The sequence below is a fragment of the Temnothorax americanus genome, unplaced genomic scaffold (genome assembly GCF_048541705.1).
Source record: "Temnothorax americanus isolate GAGA-0224 unplaced genomic scaffold, ASM4854170v1 Scaffold16, whole genome shotgun sequence".
Classification (NCBI taxonomy): domain Eukaryota; kingdom Metazoa; phylum Arthropoda; class Insecta; order Hymenoptera; family Formicidae; genus Temnothorax; species Temnothorax americanus.
Window position 1 is genome coordinate 8,316 of NW_027509297.1, and position 12,129 is coordinate 20,444.

A 12,129-nucleotide genomic window follows, 5' to 3' on the forward strand; every position below is an offset into this window, starting at 1 on the left:
TTCGCGTCCACGAAATCGCGAAAACCTAAACGAGACGCAAAACGAAGTGTGGAGGTGCGTGGAATCGGCTAGCTTAACCTAATCACGGGCGGGGTTAATGAAGGGCGGCGCGATATTCGGCGGGGTGACACGTTAATTTCATACTCAGTCAGATAACAAAGAAAATAACATTTATTGAGTACTGGTTGTCGGGAATATAACAACGTATATCCATCCGGCTTCGATCAAACACAATATACATTCAATAAATAAATCAAGAATAGCCGGTGGCGGGGTGCCTGGATTCATCTAACCGAAATAATATTAAAGCGGACGCGAGACACCCACGGCGTATTAATTGAGTCTCTAATAAACACGCTAAAGGCGCTATTCTCAAACAATTAATATTTCGAGTCGAAAGTTATAATACGCAAAAATACTACACTTAATATCACTAATAAGAGTGAGGTTCAACGTAAAATGTCGCGAAATAATGGTACGTCACGCTTGGATTACGTGAAGACCACGTCCGGAACCGTACGAAAACTCTGTCGCCACGATATCTTAACCTGACGCGAGTGAGTCTGCTCGGGCGTAACGGGGAGGCGCCGAGTCATTTAACCAGGCAAAGAATACGATAACTAAGGCAAAATACTGGATTAATGTGGTTCTCCAATGATGCGGAATACCGGTCAACGCGAAAGGTAATCAGAATGCGGAAACGCGATTAAATACGATCCCTGGAGATCTCGTCGTTGCCTCCCTGGTCCGTCTCTGGGCGCGAAATTCCGCGCTTTGTGACGGCGGCGGGGCGCCGCGACGGTGCGGCGAGCCGCAACGTCACAACTTATAAAAAAATGTTGCGAAACGGTAAAATTTGTAGAAACGTAGTTGGAATAATTTTCCGGAATGGTACGAAAATGGTAAAATTTGTAAACACGTAGTTGAAATACGTTCGAGAAAATGTTGTGAAACGCTGCGATCTGATGTAAAAACGGAGATGGAATAATTTTAAATAATAGTCCGAAAAGGGTTAAAATTGTGAAAAGGCAGTTGGAATACGTTTCAACAATAATACGAAAATGATAAGAATATTTATATAAAAATACTAAAAACCGGTACAAATTTCTAACGTGTATTTTTATAAATGAAAAGTAAAATTGAGGGTTTTGAAACGGTAGTAATAATTCTCGAAATAAATGTTTCGAAATGGTACCGACTGTTGAGCGACTTGACATTCTTATGATGATGTATCTGAACGGTTGAAAGTGTAAACAAAGACTTGACGGACGTGTACGATGATGTTTCCGTGTCCTCGGCCTCTAACCTGCTTGACCTGCCGACGTCATCTCTGTATGGGGACTGAATAATTTGAAATAAACGTATAGCGGTAAAATGTATTAACGATTACTTGTACGTATTTCGAATAAATAAAGAAAAAGATTATTGTGGCCGCTCTTGGTCGGTGGTGCGTCTCAAAAGGGCGTGACGCACGCTCGAGCCCCGCCACCGCGACAAGGTATAGCCGCACGGCGACCACGTCGACGGAAAGGAATGTAAATGGAAAGGACAGGGAAATTAGAATACGAAAGGAAAAGAAATAAGGGTAGACGTCGTCACTGACGTCGCGCGACGATATGACACGAATATACTACATTTTATTCACGCACAATGATACAAATAATAAAATAATAAAACGATATAAAAAAGTGTAAAAAAAAATTTGGTGCGTTGAATGAACAGGACGAAACACAACACGAGAAACTGGCAGGCGATCATGCACTAGGGGCAACAAATATGATGAACGCGCCGTTAACACCGTCACCAGAGAACAACATATTTCGACAATTCCAAGGAAATTATCCTTTCCCTTTGCCCGGATACAGACCGCAAAAGTAAGTTCATAAATTTTTTATATTTACACATAGAATCAACAGATATTGCATTATGCGATTTATATAACTAATGGTATATATAGATATATTAGATATTTTAACATTATTGTACATATATATACATATATGTGTGTGCATATATGTTACATATAAATTATAAATTAAGAAAATAATTAAACACACAAATTCACACATTTTAATCTTTTATTTTTGTTACAGGTGCCCTTTATGCGACAGTTCAATTTATCCTTATTGCGGCGAGAAACTGTTGCACGATGCCTGCTGCTGTACTGATTCTCATGATTTGCCTTATCAATGTAAATTAGCAGACTGTCGATTTCTGCACGCCAACAGCTGCAGGGATCACCGATTGATCGCCAATTGTTGTTGCAGCGACGATTATCGCGCCCTTCTGAAGAGCCTCGAGCAACAATAAATCCGTCGCACGACGCGTACATGTATCACTTGTGACAAAAACTAAAAATGATTCAATTTTAACAATACATAAAAGACAAAGTTACAAGATTTGTAATTGTGATTTTTTTTACTGCTAACAGATAGAATGTTTCTCTCTGTTGGCAGAATTAATCATTTAGAATCATTCGAACTAATTCTATTCAAAATACCACTATTATCAAAGAAGATTTAACATTCTTTTTGTGTCTATTGTACTTGGATAATATTGGGAATTTGACCACTTTGACTCCCCGTATCTCCAAAACTAGGCCTATGCTCAACTTTAAATTTTTTTTTAGATTAATGTCTCATCATGTAGCATCGTTTGGCATACAATTCGATTCGAATTTCGAGGGCCACCAAAATAGGCTAAAAATATTAGAATAATTTTTTTATTAACAAAAAAATACTATGAAAAATTTTAGGCTTATTCTATTTCGCTGTTTGCATCGGATTCATCATACTGTATATCTTCTTCGCTTTCGCAATCGATATCATCCTCAGATTCGATTTCGTTAATATCTGCTGAAAAACGACATTAAAAATTAAAAATGACTATTAACAAATCAAAGATTTGTACCTTCAGACTGTTCTTGATCAATAACAACGTCTTTAACGTGCTACACTTTTAACATCCTTTTCTAATAGCTTAAGTAAAACTAATTTATCAGTCTTAAATATCGATCCGTTTAAGAGGCAAATGTAGCTTCAGTTTCCAATTCCTCGATAGTGTAACTGCAGCAGTGCCCGTATTTATTTATAATGTCAATTACTTTTCTACTACTTGTGATGCTTTTCAATGTCATTCCAAGCGTTATGTGCTTAGAAGTTTTAATTTTTCTATGACTTACTGCGTAAATAAGGTCTTGGACGATTGACTTTACTTTGCGAGTGCAGTTACAACTTTTCACAGTTCTTGGATCATTATCGCAAATTACTGAACGGAAAAACTGCGAAACATCAGCAGAGATTTTGCATTCTCCCTTAATTAAATCGAGCGCTGTTATATTGCCTGATAGAGGCTGAGCTTTAATCGATAACATTTTTTTTCTCAATATATATAAATGTCGCACGCTCTAATACTTTTATAGCTCCTCACATTCGCCGAAAGTTTTATCTGTAATCACAGAGCCGTCTTTTGGTGTAATAATTTTTCTATTGTGAAACGTTATTATTACTTGTAAATCATCGCCAAATTTTTTTGTTAACTTTTCTAACAAATAATTACTTGTTAAAGTTGATTCGTAAGACTCGTAATTTTCTACACCTAACTTATATAAAGCATTTTTTGCATATTTTACAAGATACTTCAGTGGATAGCGACTGTTTATTTGCTATCGTATTTTGTGTTATTAAATCATAAATTTCATTATCAACTAAAACGTGAACTTTTCTTATAGCGTGCCACTCTGATTTTTTAGTAGTCTGAGCTAATATATGTTTTTTGAAATAACTTAATTTACATTCGTTATGGTAATGAATTAAATTTTGCGATTGTACATCTTTAATTTTACTTAACATTTGCGTATCGTTTAGAGCAACGGCATTTGTATAACGATTTTCTCGATCAACATTTTGGACACAGATTTAATAATTGGAACTACTTTATAATTTTGAACTTTACGTGACTTATCGCAAAAAAAAACAAATTACATTGCCGCTATCTACTTGTTCTTCGTGGGAAGATAACCGTGACATGTTATTGTCTAACTCTTCAACATTTTTTGTAAAATAAAATATAATTCGTTACTTTACTTTACTTAACAAAAAATTTTATTTCAAAAATTACATTTTTCGAATAAGAAATGTACGAGAGGTTTTCCGCTAGTCTATAATAATTTGAAAGCTTATTAATTAAAAACGTTGTTTTAAAATTTTTGCGTACTTGTCTTGAGTTTTTCTTCTTTCTCAATATTGAAAACTTTTTCAGAACCTTTTATACTTGCCTAACGTAATATAATAGACGCCTAATAATAGACAGACAAACACAACAGACGGCTGGTGAAAACAACTGATTACGCGAACAGGTATCGCTAATCTTTAATGCTCCTAACTGTTTAATTTGATGAGAAAATCGCGTTCATATACAAGGCCGACTTCTTCCGCGATGCGATCAAACGCATACAATGTATTGCACTAATCGATCATTTTTTATTCATAATAAATAAATCATGATTGACGCATAAATCATCTTTAAACCTAAAGAGAATATGTATGACGTGCTGCTATTTATTTCGTTGTTTTGCCGTGCGAATAGGGGAGACCGGGGCTAGAAGTCACACGGGTAAGTTGTCACAATGCTTATATCTCACTTAATAGATTGAGTGGAATATTCTTCTTTATAGTACTGTAGGTTGCTCCTATCGTGTTAGTCGGGTGTACAAAATAGCTCGTTTCCAAAACATCGCATGTGATATTTACGAGCATTTTTTAAAAATTGGAGGTCGTGAGTAAAATTTTCTTGCCTCTATTTTTATTGTTCTGTTGGTTTTTGGAATTATTAGTCGTAATTTCTTTTTGGTCATAAAAAATATTATAGTTTTAGATTATTTTTCCTGTATTTTTAGTTAACCGTCATTACATAGTTTATAAATATAATCTTCTTTGTTCAAAATAACCGTTGGTTGTCTCAAATGAGATGGGATTCAAAGTTTATGAGAATTATTATTCTTTCATTTAATCTAAGTTTATGAGAATTATATTACAAAATAAACGAAGTATAGGCTCTCCTGACTAAATCAAGGGAAATAAATGAGGCAATTGGAGCCAAGCGCGGTAAACAATGCGCAGACAAATTGTAATAATAATAAATATATTAAAAACGGACGTTTCGACACTTTTTTTGTGTCATCTTCAGCGTAATTAATGCTTTGAAAGAAACGCATTTTTTATCCTGCGTAAGGTGACATAAAAACAAATCGCATAAAAATGTAAATGCCGGTCTCTCCTACACGCGGTGCCACCAATAATATCGCAGTCTCTTTCTCTCTTCAAGCATCGCCAATAATATTTAATGGCGATCTTTCAGTTCTTTTCCAACAACGCCGATCGTTACCCAACTGCTGACAGTAAAGCCTGCCAACTTTCTAAGAAGGCATAATAGTCGCACGAAAGACTCATTACATCCTTTTGTCTTTCACATTTGTCATCCCGACGAGAGAAATAATCCACCGTCGTGCCGGTCTCCAGGACGAAATCAGAAAACTTACAAAGAGGTAGATCGATGTGATTTTCTTTATTTACGATTAACTCTTCAACTACCTTAGGGACAATTGTTTCGGGTTTTGCCTTCCTTCCCAATGTGACAGCAATCGCGTCTGATATTGAAGAATATCCATGAAATTAACGCTATTCATCGAAATTGAAACAAATTCATCTTTCAGTATAATACATATTTGACTTCCAATAGGCCAAGTATATAAATAAAAAACATTATCATGCTCCATGTTTGTTCCGTATTTACATTTTCATGAAATTTGTTTTTATGTCACTTACAAATATTTATTATACATTTTGATCTGGGTGAGTCACATTTTTTATGTACTTTGCGTCGCGATGCTATATACCGTACCGCTTGATCCAACAACTCTGTTTTATATTCTAGTTTTACACATTTTGAGTAAATATTTTTACAGCTAAATGTAAGTAACCGTGTAAAACTCTAAAATCCGCGGATAGAGTTGTTGGATCACGCGGTACGGTGTAGTATCGCGACACAAAGTACATATAAAATGTGACTCGCCCAGATTGAGTAATCAAACTTTTATGTTTATTACGGCTGTGTTTATGGTATCACCACTCGGTATTAATTACAACAAGAGAACACTACGCGCTGTTCTTCGCCGATTTTGTTGAAACTTGCAGGAGTTGTTGGAGATACTATGTAATGAATACCTGCAGTGTAAAGAACCGATATTATAAAGCCGATTATACATATATATATATATATATATATATATATATATATATATATATATATATATGGGGCATTCCATGCCAAATCAACCAACGATTTTCCTCGACCATTTTTGATTTGGCTGAAATTTTTTTGTGTTTTCATACTAAATAAAAGTAGCTTTCATGATTTTTTTTTTAGATTTTTATCTCTACCCATATTTAAGTTATGGATTTTTGCAAAAAAATTTAAATTAAAGCAGTTTAAAATTTCAAATGCCTGTAACTTTAAGAAGAAAAATGATATTGTAAAAAATAAGGTAATCTTTTTTTTGTTTTTAACTGTACTTTTCGAAAAAAAATATCGAAAAAATGTTTAATGGACAATATGACTGTTTTTCTTTAGGTTAAGTAAAAAATGTTTGTTTTTCTCAATGCGACCGTTTTGATTTTTTCAAAAAAGTTTTACAAATTCTAGACTTAGTTTCAAAATTTTTAAGCCATATATGAAAATGGGATTTTAATAACTTCGATTTTTTAAGGGATTTTTTCTTCATTTTTTTGCTTCCTCATAGAGGAAGAAACAACAGGAGAAATTTTGTGGAAACATTCAAAAACATTATCGACAGAAATAATACATGCAAATGTAATTATTTTTTAGTTTGAGCGGTAGACCTCATCAAGTCATCAATAATGTAGATTCTAAATACTGGTATTCTTGGGAATTTTGCAGCAATTCTGGATTAGCTTTAAATGTTTCTGAGGCATGTCTAAATCATCTCCTACAGTTTCTCTCATTTTATTCGTGAGGGTAAGCTGCTTAATATATAGATATAGGAAAATGTACATGAAAAGATACAGAAAAATATGTGCGTGTTTTAGTTTACATATATCACATACATACAAATATGCACATATATATAAGAGTTGCAAATACGGCTTGAGGGACAAACTCGCTTTGCGTATGTGCGTGTGTACGCAAGTGACTTAATCTGAACTCTCTTCGCGAAAAAGTGACCTTTTCACCGTTAAGATTGACTGCACCGATCTTAATCAAACTGGTCGCAAATTACGCGCGCAATAAAAATTATACATATAATAAATATATTGTTTATACATTATTTTACTATTTTATAATATATGAGATATTTTAATCAAAAGCCTGAATTACGTGAAAACTCCAGATAAGCTTATCGGTACAGTGTTGTGATGGTATAAACATAGCCTTATAATGATAGTCACTATTTTTATGTATTTGACGTCGCGGTACTACCGTATCGCATGATTATCATGCATGCGATGAAATTTCATTAGTTGAATAGCAGATTATAGGTAAGACAAAAGAACAAAATATATTATAGTAAAATAATTACTCAAATTACTAAAGAGTATACATATGGCCCAATAACATACAACTTTAAAAAACAATGTAATCAAACTTACAAGTTTACAATAAATTTGTGTTTTGTATATACTTGTGTTACAGTTGCGTTGTCCATAAAATATGATGAATAATATTCAGCACGATATAAAATCTAGCTCGAAAAACTTGGACGAAGATGGACTTGTAATATTATTTAAAAACATATTCGGAGTAAATTCCCAAAATAAATTTCCAAATAATTTTGATGCCTGGACCGTAAAAAAGCAATGCGACTGGATAATAAAAAACATAGCAAAATTCTTTCCAAACATGCCGCAGTCTTTGCAGAGCACTATTCCAGCTGCCTTTTGCCAATTAAATAATGACCGAATCTTGGAAAAATTACCTGAATGGATGGATATGGATAAATATCGCAGGGGACAAATATTTGTCCAGAAAAATTACACCGCGATCGCCATATCGAAAATAATGGGCATGATGTATATTTATACGTTTCAAGAAGAACTGAAGCCAATTATTTTGGGAGCACATAGCCATACGCCGTATTTAGCACTTCAAAGGTATCTTTTTAAAATATTGTATTTATATAACCATATAAAAAAAAGTAGATAAATATATGCACATAAATATATTTTGTACATTTCAAAGGTACGTATTGACTATAAAACGAATATTCAGCTGGTATAGTGGAGATCCTTGGATTAAAGGAACTGAAGCTTACAAGGATATGCAAGTAGCACGTGGTAAGCATTTGGCGATGAGGAAGAAGGTGTGTCAGATGGATCATGAGCAAATTACCGCTGCGTGCACATTCGCAAATCCATGGTGTCTAGATCGTGAATTGCTTCTAAAGGATTTCGCTGCGGCTTCTCCACCTGAGAAATTTGGACAGCGTCATACAATCGTCAACAAATCACCATACAAACCAAAAGGTATAAATAACGCGGATTTTTCATTTACTCAGAGCTGTTTTGTAGTTGTACCTTTGCTCTATCCACAAAGTGTTGGAATACACGACGCGACCGACGAAGACTTGGAGGCTTTCTGCCATATGTGGAAATGTTATGGATATTTTCTCGGAATAGAAGATGAGTACGTATAGTGCAATTATAATATACTGTGTTATAATCATGTGTGTATTAGGTTGGGGAGAAAGTAATCTGGATTTTTTCGTGAAACATATCTAATGAGAAAAAATAGTTGCAACGTTTTTCTTTTAAATTAAACTAATTGCGTTCGAATCTATAATTATTTTATGCCATCTTTCAAGCAGAAGGATTCCGTGTCGATAATAAGCCGACTCTTTGATCGCGAAGAAATCTATGGTATTCATAGTCTGTTCTTATTTTAAGACTGTCTTAAGTAATGTCTTAAGATGCTAATACGGCTCTGTGATTGGTTCATAACATCTTAATATCGTACTTAAGACGGTCTTAAATATAAGATTTGACTATGAATACTGGCCTTTTTTCGAGCAATATTGCGTCTAGACACTGAAGTTGTTGACTATATAAATTTCAGCAGTGACTGTTTGACGTAGCGCACAAGAATTCGTAGTAATTATGACACGTGGCAATCTTTATCAAATCAAAATAAAACACACATATATGATAAACAGGAAGACTTGTCTTGCAGTATAATTTTAATGTAGAACAATAGTTCTACCGTGCGTTGTTGTATTGCCATTTATACGTGACCTCTCTCCTAATATATAAACAATATTTCAAATACTGTTTGATAAAAAAAAATCGATAGGAAACGATAGAAAACGATTGCATTGGTTTTAATCATAGTTATAAATCGGACGTTAACAAAAGAATTTCGTAAATATACGATTGATTCTTTAATGTTCCCTGTCGTAAGTATCTTATTTAATTAATATGTTATTGTTTTTTTTTTATTATTTTTCTTTTAGCTAATAATTGTGAGTATGCGAAATCTATCGTAAATTAATGATGAATAATGAGTCTTCTTATCATTTCCTATCGTAATTATCCTTATTTATTAGTATTTATTACATTATTAAAGTACTTTTATATTTAACAAAATTATTTAAAAACATGTAAATGTTCTCTGCACTGTATGGTACCTGAGGAAGGATCACTTAAGTTGACCTGCAGCGAAGGATATTAGGATAGGGTCAAGCATTTAATTGACAGGCTCACTTCTTATTTTTTGAGCGAAAGTTGCGTTCTCTCATTTTTGTTGTTGTAGCTTTACGATAAGAAACGTTTTAAATTATCTATCGTTGATGCACGATAATTAACAGCGAGTTTTCATTGATAATTATGTGATGGAAAATTATTCGCTCATGCCGTCGTGTCTTTATGACAGATCACGAAACGTTTTTTGGTTAGAATTTTACGTTACGTTTTGAATCGTTTATTGTTGATGCATGATTTAGGTTCTTTTTATACAATAGAAACCTTAGAGTTTCCATTACTATAAATACACAATTAATTATGAAAGGTTGTCAATCATTTCGTCTTGATAAATTCCAACAAAACGATAGAAAACAATAAATTACATTTTCAACAGAGAACGAAAGAAAACGATAATATTTCTTTCGGAATCTAAACGATTATATAGGCTTACGATAAGAAACGATAAGATTCTTTGCAAATTGTGTCGGTTTCTATCGTTTCCTATCGATTTTTTTAAATCAGGGTTACGTAATTTTATCGATATATGTACATACACACGTAATATGTTACATAAAACACATTATCTATATATAATATCGAAGCTTTGAAGATATTATAAATTGTATTATATATCCAGGTACAACTTTTGCCGTGGCAGTCTCGAGGAAATAAAACAACGCGTGAATGACCTTTATCAATATTGGGTAATACCAAATTTTAAGGAATTGACACCGGAATGGGAGCACATAATCAGGTGTTTTGTTGAGAGCATAAATTATTGGCCTGGAAAATTGTATATGACTTTTAAAGTAATCACATTATTGGCTACAGACACGTTAAATCTAAATATGCCTAATTCATACGCGTCACTTAATTACACAGAGTGGATCCTCTATAAGTTCTACAAGTAAGTATAATATATTTATAAAATTAATTAATAAAAAAATATAGAGAAAATTCATGAACATACAAAATATTAGTTTTAAGGCCACTTCGACCAAGCTCCGACTTAATCGTTGATTAGTTCACTGAAAATGACCAATCGCATTTGTCAATCTGCTTCATGAGCAAATTATTGTACGTATTATAAAATTCGAATATTTGCAGGGATAAGAAAGTTATTTTTTAAAAGTAATTTATAATTACCGTTACTCGTTACCGTGTCAAAAAAATAACTAGTTACTTAACGGATAGTATTGTATTAATAATTAATATTGTTACTAAGTAACGGTACGGTTATATTAGTTACTGATTCTCAAAAGTAACTCGTTATCGTTACCATTACTTAAAAAGTGACGATTTGTTACTTTTTTCATTACTTTTTTAATACTAAAATGAGATTACAGACTAAAAAATTTATTTTTGTAATATTTTTTATTAAAATATTAATAAAAGCAATAAAATTTTATATTTTAAACCGCAAGACCACAAAGAATTTAAAGAGAAATGTTTTAATGCTCAAAATGCAAATAAGGAAATATTAGTTTTTATTGAATTTATAAATACAGTTTATACTTCTTTTGTACTCCTAATTTTATGTTTAAAATTTTTAACACGAAAAATCGCAGCGGCGATCGCCCGGCCTCAAAGCTGGTATTCATAAAGTTTGTTCTTATACTAATACGGCTTTGTGTTTGGTATGATATCTTAATACTATTCTTAAGATGATCTTAAATAAAACAACCGCGAATTACTATCGGTCGAAAACTGGGAGACTTAAATATACGAATATTGTGTGTGTGTCATAAATATAGATTCAAAATATAAAAAAGTAACGATAAAAGTATGAACTGTTAAATTCGTTACCATTACTGACAAAATGTAACTACGTTACCGTTACAGTTACAAAAAGAAAAAAAGTAACGCCGTTACGAGTCCGTTACCAAAAAGAAGAAACTGTAACGGCGTTACAAGTAACGCGTTATTTCCCAGTCCTAAATATTTTATACATTCTACATTTCTGTAATCTTGATAATTTCAGATTTCTGTTCTACGCATTTAAATGTTTAACTATAAGAAACATTATTAATAGTATGACACGCAAAAGCTTGAATAAAGCAGCGAACTACAGTGCGGAGAAATTAGAAGAAATTCACGAAAAGTCGAAGAAAACAGTACCCGATTTTTCTATTACGTATTAATGGTTTGTTGCAAGCCGTGACATATCACCCGGAAAAAATTCGGAAATCAGCTTGCCCCAATTTAGTAATCGGCCAGATTTCCGAACAGCTTGACACTTTAAAATTTTGACACATTAATCCCGATGTAGAAATTGACCTGAAACCCCTTGCCGAAACCCCTAAGGTTTCACTGACGCTGTAACCTACAATTGCCGAAGCACAATACAAATCTCGGGGAAAGAGGCAATCAGGCAGTC

At 33.2% G+C, this 12,129-nt stretch overlaps 2 protein-coding genes across 3 annotated transcripts; both read left to right on the top strand.

Moving 5' to 3' along the window:
• The first annotated feature begins 1,738 nt into the window (after positions 1-1,738).
• On the top strand, positions 1,739-4,235 carry LOC143895547 (uncharacterized). Its single transcript, XM_077402754.1, has 2 exons — positions 1,739-1,874; positions 2,094-4,235. The coding sequence occupies exons 1-2, from the start codon at positions 1,777-1,779 to the stop codon at positions 2,308-2,310; spliced, it is 315 nt and encodes a 104-aa protein (XP_077258880.1). The 5' UTR covers positions 1,739-1,776; the 3' UTR covers positions 2,311-4,235.
• Positions 4,236-4,470: 235 nt separating this feature from the next.
• Positions 4,471-12,129, top strand: LOC143895546 (uncharacterized). 2 transcript variants are annotated; one of them, XM_077402753.1, is made up of 5 exons: positions 4,471-4,614; positions 7,949-8,168; positions 8,257-8,700; positions 10,390-10,659; positions 11,734-12,129. In XM_077402753.1, the coding sequence occupies exons 1-5, from the start codon at positions 4,545-4,547 to the stop codon at positions 11,891-11,893; spliced, it is 1,164 nt and encodes a 387-aa protein (XP_077258879.1). In that variant the 5' UTR covers positions 4,471-4,544; the 3' UTR covers positions 11,894-12,129. The 2 variants fall into 2 exon arrangements, with proteins under 2 accessions (XP_077258879.1, XP_077258878.1); XM_077402752.1 differs by lacking the exon at positions 4,471-4,614 and adding an exon at positions 5,321-5,545 and having other exon boundaries at positions 7,711-8,168.